The sequence below is a fragment of the Melanostigma gelatinosum genome (assembly GCF_949748355.1).
Source record: "Melanostigma gelatinosum genome assembly, chromosome: 21".
In the NCBI taxonomy this organism is placed as follows: Eukaryota; Metazoa; Chordata; class Actinopteri; order Perciformes; family Zoarcidae; genus Melanostigma; species Melanostigma gelatinosum.
In genome coordinates, this window is record NC_136654.1 from 3510250 (window position 1) to 3518263 (window position 8014).

Genomic DNA, 8014 nt, shown 5'->3' on the forward strand with positions numbered 1-8014 from the left:
ACAAGTGGTATGTTGTGAAACAGCCCGCAGGTGTGAATCCTAAAAACGGTCATATTCAATGTATATTTTACCACTTCACTGGGGCCCGAGGATTTCCACGATGCAGAAAACACAGATGGAATCCTAGAATATGATGATGAAAACTGAATCAGCTGGAAAATGTGCCGGTTGAGATGAGTGGTTAGTCATCGGCAATCATCAAGGACTTACAGTCCGGGTAGCTCATTGATCAGGGCATGGGCCTTGAACGAATCTGGGTAACGGTACCTTTGCCAGCATGGACGCCTGGCCAATGCTAGCGCTTGGAAACTACGCAGGGTGGGTCTTGCCAAGAAAAGCAGGGGGATTCATATGAATGCCCTACATATATATACACACACACACACACACACACACACTCATCACGAAGAGGCCGTCTGAGATTACTTTAGCCCTGATTTTCATATCGGAGGGAAATTTGGTGTTCATTGAGCTCCAGCCAATGAGCTCGAAAGGCACGTGTTTAAGGGAGGGGTCTCCTGATAGTCATCAAATAACTGAAAAATATAATATGAATGTAGAGCACACTATTTTACAAACGGACTGAATCAAGGGAAATCAAATAAAACTGGACCTAGACTTAACCAGCTTTGGTTTTAGTTTTTCAATAGAAAGTCACGACAGGAACTGAATGATAAATCAGGGGGTCTAATAAGGTGGACAGCGTGCTCCAACAGGGCGCCGTGGCTCTCACACTCCTTGGTTTGGGCTGTGATGTTTGTGATTTCAACAGTGATATTCTAAAAGGCCAAAACCAACAAACATGAAACAGAAACATGTTCAGCTGACACTGCGGATGAAGTTGCTGCTCTCGATAGCTTCAAATATGGACTTTTCTTTTAAACTAATTGAATGTTTTTATTTCCTCAGTAACACGACAGCCACAAACACCCACACACGGTTGTCATTCTTATCGTTTTCTCTTCTGGTAGAAACTGAACACACTATTCCGATTAACAGCCTCACTTTCTTCATCTTCTCTGCGTCAGGGTTATTTTATGTTCCCTATTTGAATTTATTATCTTATTTTGTATTGGGTGTGATCATCTTTGCGCTGCGTATGGTGAGTTTCTGTGTGTGCGAACCTCATTGTCTCATTATTTGTTATTGTGAGTCTTTAAAGAAGCATCTTGGGGATTCTTCGCCTCCTCCATACAGTTTGAATTGATCAGAATTTATCCCCTTTTTTTGTAATTTGTGTCTCACAAGTAAAGCGTGACAGTTATTGATGTGGATTGCGGAGGTGGAGGGAACCTTAAAACAATAGAAGGACGGCAACGTCAAATAAGCATTGTTCCCCTGTGGGCACGAGACAAGAGGAGGCGGGTTCAGACAAAGTTGAAAGAGGTAATGCGCAGACTATATATTGTCTCGATCATCGTTGGTGCCATTACGTTTCTACACTCGTTGAACAGTGTGGGCTGCACTGTGAGGCTCTTCTTGCTTTGTTTCACGGTTAAAGTTTCTGTAGGTGGCCTTTAACACATTACAGAACATTGTGGACGATGATGTAAATGTGAATTCTGATATGGTCCTGTGTCCATGCAACGTGCTCCTCCCTGTATCAGGGATTTACTCGGTCTTACTGGTCTACTAGTTCTAAGGTTGACCTCCAAAATTCCCAGTAAAACGCCAAGAACATGACCGTCGGTGTCCTCAATGGTAGCCCTAGATACTACTGCAAGTCGTGAGAATATATGTTGTTTAACAATTTGGGTGCATTGAAGCTTTGAGGCAAAAATTACCTTCATTTGTAATCTAGTTACTTTAAATAAAACAATGTTAATAAAGTAGTTCCTTAATACATGACCCTGGCCACACCATTGGGGTACCATAGGTGAGAAGGAGCGGGAGACGACTGCATGAAGTGAGAGGGACGAGAAGGGGAATGTGGAGAGGTGGCATCCTGGTAGTATTGGAGGGTGTGGGTGGGTGGCAACATAAGCGAAACAGGGCATGGTTTGGCGCTGGTCGCTGCCAGATGGGCCTGACGGCATGAACCGCGAGGCGACAGTCCACCTGCCAAGGGCCACCTCAGCAGCACCGCCAACGCACCAATATCCTGTCCGTGTGTTGGATTGGTGAGATGCCCATTAGCTACTGCAAGAAGGGCAGTAGCTGTACTCTTCCTGGGGTCTGCATAATGTGTCATTTGCATGACTTCAATGGAAAAACAACATATACAAATGTTTTGATGTAGCGATGGCTGATTCGGTTGTTTGCACAGACTGTATGCTGTCTTGTTCCCAACGGAACAGACAGGAGAGAAAGCTGCTGGTCTGGGCGTGACCAAAGAGAAATCAACCACTCGTGTGTACACTACATGTGTCCAAGTACTCATGTCGTACATATGCCTCTGGCACCCCATAATCTTCTTCTAATGCTCTCTATTAAAGATGTAATTTGGCAGGATGTTCAATGAAATCTCATCAGCGTCACCCTAATGGGGATGCAGCTGACAGCAACATCCCATTCCCCTCTACAACCTCCCATTCATAGGTGCCTCAGGTAACTAGAGACTGAAGGATTGGTCTGTAATCAAAATGATGCTACATGCAGCCCTACCCTTCCATCTCTCTAATTACTCATCCCACGGGAAGGCTGATTTCCTGTGACACCCATCAGGTGAGCATGGCTAGCCGTGGATGAAGAATATAAAAATGTTGGGTGAGATATTAATGGCTCGAGAGCTAATGTAAAGCAAAAGTCCGTCTAATTACCCATCGAACCTTTCCTCCCTTTCCCCTTCCCGAATCCTTTCAGACGGAAATGGGAAGTCATGTAAATCTCTTTTGTGCGTCATGGAAACAGAATTAACACCTGAAATATTCCCTTAATCTGTGTGTTCAGAGTAATTGAATAAACTCTGTGCATGTCACAATGCATGACTATCAAAAGCTTTATTCTGCTCGGGTTGTTCGATATAGAAAACTTTAAATTGGAAAAGCCATTTTTTCTTAAAATCGAATAATACAACACAAAAGTGCTGTTCTCCCTCGACTGATGACTCAGTGAAGTATACGTAACTTCTGTGATTCATTTTCTGGCCCGGAATTGAATACAAACAAACTTAATCTGCACAAATAAAATGTATTAATATAAATACTGTGCATTGCTACTGTCAACCACACATTCATGAGCTGACACACACACTCATGCACATACATTTAATTACTGCTTCAACTTCCTGCACTGAGTTATTCTCTTTGTTGATTTCTCCCTCCTGATAAACAATCACCAGCTCCACTGACCCACAAGGAATCTGTGTGTGTGTGTGTGTGTGTGTGTGTGCGCGCTGGGTGGTTTCATGTGTGTGTGCGTGTGCGTGTGCGTGCGTGCGTGTGTGTGTGTTTTTTTTGGGCATGCCTATCTTGGGCAGAAAGCTCCTCATTGTTGCCGAGCGTAAATGTGTGACGGCAGCACAGCAGTAAGATCTTTCTATAGCTCTCATCCGGTCCTACTCCTCCTCCCTCCAGGTTTTTTGTTTTTTTTCCTACCGTGTGGAGAAGCACTCACACTCTCCATTATCAAAGGCTGCTAGCTGTTACTGAAATTACCTTCTTCCACAAATGAAGACACTCACGAAACAACCTGTGACACAGAATTAGCCTTTGAGCTACGTCTAGGTATTTGCACAATAATGCCTTCACTGCCCGTTCTGTCACAAGCGATCATGTCTCCCGATGATCTCAGCCTTTGCTTTACTACTGGCTCTACTGGCTCTATTTGCTGCTTCTCAGCAGCTGCTTTATGGAGGCTGCTTACCTCCGCTTCAGGCCAGATGGGACGTCATCAAGACGAGTGACATCAAAAAGCCGTCAACGTACTCCTTATAATAACAAAAATAAACTCACTGCTGATGTACGAATGGCAAGGATTACACCGGTGTAATCTTTAAAAAAAAAAAAAACCTCTTTGACCAAATCATAGTGATGCTTATTTTCAAAACCAACTTCAACAGTTGGATTAACAACCCAGAGTGCAGTAATAACATTGGAGGCAGCTCATGCTTTAATTAGCGCAACCAAACACAGCATGAAAAAAAAACAAAGATGAAATGAGTCAGGGCTCTAAATTGAGGTTATGACGCATAAGACAACGAGCGAAGCTGAAATAGAAAACCTACTGGCTTACCTTCAGACAACAAGGGATATTGCCAGGGAGCCAATGTGGAGGCATGTGGAGGCATGTGGAGCAATGTGTAGCAATGTGGAGCAATGTGTAGCAATGTGGAGCAATGTGGAGCAATGTGGAGGCATGTGGAGGCATGTGGAGCAATGTGGAGGCCCAATGTGGAGGCAAAAGATATGCTCCGAATTTTCCAATTTAGCACCTTTTAGCTTGGACAGGATGTGTGCTGCACATGAAGCCTACAAACATAGTTTGAGAATAACACTCAAGTTCATTCTGAAGTCTGAGGTTGTTGTTGTTTTTTTATAAGAATGTTGCATTTGGTCACCACCACTTCATAGTAGTTCAAATAGCAAAACTCGTGCCTTATTTACACTTCGGTGGAAAAGCTTGTGCAGAGCTTCCACAAAGGCCCACAACCGGTAAATCAGGAATACGTTTCCCCAACTAGTAGCATCATTCATGTTATATGTAGCAAATATACAGTAGATATGCCATGATTGAGTCCATCCTCTGCTCCTCCATCTCCGTCTGGTACGCTGCAGCCACAGCCAAGGACAAGGGCAGACTTGGGACTTGGGACAAGGGACTTGTTCGCTTCAAGGACCCTGAAGCGAGCAAGAAATATTGATAACATTTCACTTGTTTTACAGTCCTGTTATCTGTTTTGTTGTGCACTTTATTTTATATTTTATTGTAAATTTGAATGTTTCTATTTCTTGCACTGTGTTGATTGTTAAATGTTACGCACCAACCGCCATGACAAATTCCTTGTAGGTGCAAACTTCCTTGGTAATAAACGGTTCTGATTCTGATGTACTCTCAAGTGCCTGAGTGTTTACACAGGAACTGATCATAAGTAATGTATTGTATGACTCTTAAGATCAAATGATGATTATTTGATTGGCACTGGGATCCTCATATAAAGTGAAAATGAGTGAAAACACCTGTTTCAATCTGTAAAGTTCCATCACCTTCTTGTTGCATTAAACTATTAGCTGCAGCCTACCAAATAATTCAAGCTTGATTGGCCCCGGTGGGCCTTTTTCAACCACAAACAATTTGTCGTAGCAGCAAAATCGCAGCTGTAATGAATTATTCATTGTTAATGACAGCGTTTCATTCTGCCGTGTAAGTTTCCGTGCCCTTGTGGTGTTCACGGTCGCTGCCGTGGCATATTGGGACATTTCAATGGAACTTTACCAGAATTGATGCCGTCAGTTACACCTCAGACAAACAATAACTCGATGGCTTTGGCAACGTTCAGTCACAAACGATGCCAATGTGCCCTACTTAACATATCTAACTCAAATGTTTACAGCCCTTTGTGTTGTGTCATTGTCATTAAAGGGGCTACATAATAAACCCAGATTCGAATTCTGCTCTTACCCTTAGACATTTTCACTGGGCTTCAGTCATAGAAAACTGTGGCTCCACCATCTGAGGTTTAACTCAACCAATGTGATTATTGTTCCCTCCGAGCAGCTGTGCCTGCGGGATATCAGCCAAAATCGCACGTGGATAACTGCTGCAGATGTTGTGGATTGGGAGATTTCATTGCCTCAGGGCAATCGTGGAGAAAAGAGATCGTGTACGTCGACGTGTGCACGCACGCACATACCCACGATGCACTGTGGGCTCTGTTTCCGGTGATGCGAGCTGTCCCTAGGGATGCGTGCCACTGGCTCATGTGTCCCACTGTCATTGTCTGAGAGGAGAAAGGGGGAGCGTGAACAGCAAGGGGACATATATGGGGGAAATGTGACGAGGACGGCGACCGTGACAAGGCTGACTGTCATGTCTTTGTGCAAGGGGAACACGGATGACACACATGATGAGGGGCAACGGGAAGAGCCGCGTTTTCAATTAACGTGGCATGAGTGTTTTCTCTTAAATCCTGAATCACATGGCGCTGCTTGCCATGTGAAACCCGCTTAATTACAATTTGGCTGCTTTTTAAAGTCTACGCTAATTATGTGAAGTCATGCTTCTCTGTGAGAATGGAGCATTTGCCAACCACCCTCAGGCTGCAGACGAGCATTTTCCCAGTGAGGGTGACATTTTGGAGATACAAGGTTTCCACCTGTCTAACTATATTCCATCCCTAAAGTGGAAATCTCGCACAGCCTTGCAAAAAGGAAAAACAAGTTGTTTTTTTCACAAAATAATAAGTGCAACAAACACGAGCAGGGGAAGTCAATGCTGAAAGCATGTTCTGATGCAAACTGCAACGGTGTTGCACTGCTGTCAATGTCACGCTGCATCTTCGCCTGCTTCTTGCCAGTCATTCTGCTTCTGCAGCCTACAGCAGATGCCGAAGGAGGCACTACCAACAGGACAACTCAAATTCCTCGTCACACTAAACAATGACTTCATATCCACTGAATGAGACCGCCGAACAGTTAACCTCACCCACTTCCCCTCCTCCCTGAAAACGCTCCGCAGAGGGAGCCAACCAGAGCCTCGCACACTGTCTACCGCTTCCCACAGGCCCCTCCTCTCACCCTCTGTGATTATATAGTCCACGGACATCACCAGACACACACACGCACCGCCGCCGCTGCTGCCGCCACCACGAGCAGCTCGGGAGACGGCAGGCTGCACTAAAAACATTCACCCACATAGACACTTAAAATACAGGGTGAGTGCATCCTCATTTACACTGTGTGTGTGTGTGGGGGGGGGGGGGGGGCTATTCTCTTTCACCTCGTTATTTTCATCATTTTTTTTATGTTCCAATCTGCTGCTATTCTTCATCTTATCTACTACTCTCTGTTTTCTCTTTTCATCTCCTACTGCAGGCACATGCTGGCAAGTACTGAGAGCAACAGCAACAGCAGCAGCAACCTCACTGGTATTGACGGCACCGGGAGCAGCCTCGGAGAACCCCCCCCCCCCCCCCCCCGTAGCGGCAGTAGCATCCGCTGGACGCACGCCGGGAGGAGCGCCGCCAACGGGCAGCTTTTCCCGCATCGTTACCCAAGGACAGCAGCTCCGAGATGGGCTGCTCCTCAGGCCGCCAGCCCCCCGTCCTTCACCCGGACCTGGACTTGAGCAGCGAGGCCAACACCTTGCCTCAGGACTCCGAGAATCAGAACCAGGGTTTGAATGGCTTTGGAGACGGAGAAGGAGGAGGAGGGCATGGGAATGTTGGAAGAGACCTGGCCAAACCTCCGGAGACTCTCCCCACGCTGGAGAGACTTGCCCAGGCTACAGGCGGGACAGAGAAGTCCTGGTACCGCTGCGTGTTCCCTTTCGGCGTGATATCCCTGGTGATTGGCATGGCGGGCACCGGGGTGACGTTCACTTTCAACACGCTGCTCCAGACCAAAGTGGTGTCAGTGGCGCTGCTGTGTGCCGGCGTCGTGATGCTGCTCGTGGCAGCCGTCTGCTGGAGGGCCCACAGACTGAGGAAGAAGAAAAAGAAGGAAGGTGGATTCTTCGCCGCCGATCAGGCCACTTTGTGATGGCGGGCGGACTTCCAAGTCACATTCTTGTCAGTCGGGACGGAGCCCTTCAAGTTGGACTTTTTGGATGAGAAAGGGGACTGAATTAGAAGGATGGGATGTAGGGGCATCCATGCTTCTCTTCTATGCACTAGGACAGAGGGACGAAGAGGGTAGAAGATTTGAGTAATACTTTAAACATTGTGCCAGGGAAACGTTGAGACAGTGTTGACTCAGACAAAAGGACAGTTCAGCAGCAGCAGCACCATGCTAAGCAGATGGGTTAAGTGTGCGTCACTCTCTAAACTCCCCCTTTGTCTTTTGTTGTCTTTCTTTATCGTGGATTTATTTGTATCACAGAGCACACTTCAGATCATTGCCCCAAGACTGGCTTCTTG

At 46.0% G+C, this 8014-nt stretch overlaps 1 protein-coding gene across 1 annotated transcript; it reads left to right on the top strand.

Moving 5' to 3' along the window:
- Nucleotides 1–7169: 7169 nt before the first annotated feature.
- Nucleotides 7170–7637, top strand: LOC306795417 (transmembrane protein 100-like; the record flags this gene model as incomplete). Its single annotated transcript, XM_079293926.1, has 1 exon — nt 7170–7637. One exon carries the CDS (start codon nt 7170–7172, stop codon nt 7635–7637), a length of 468 nt encoding a protein of 155 aa, XP_079150052.1.
- Between the last annotated feature and the right edge of the window lie 377 nt (nt 7638–8014).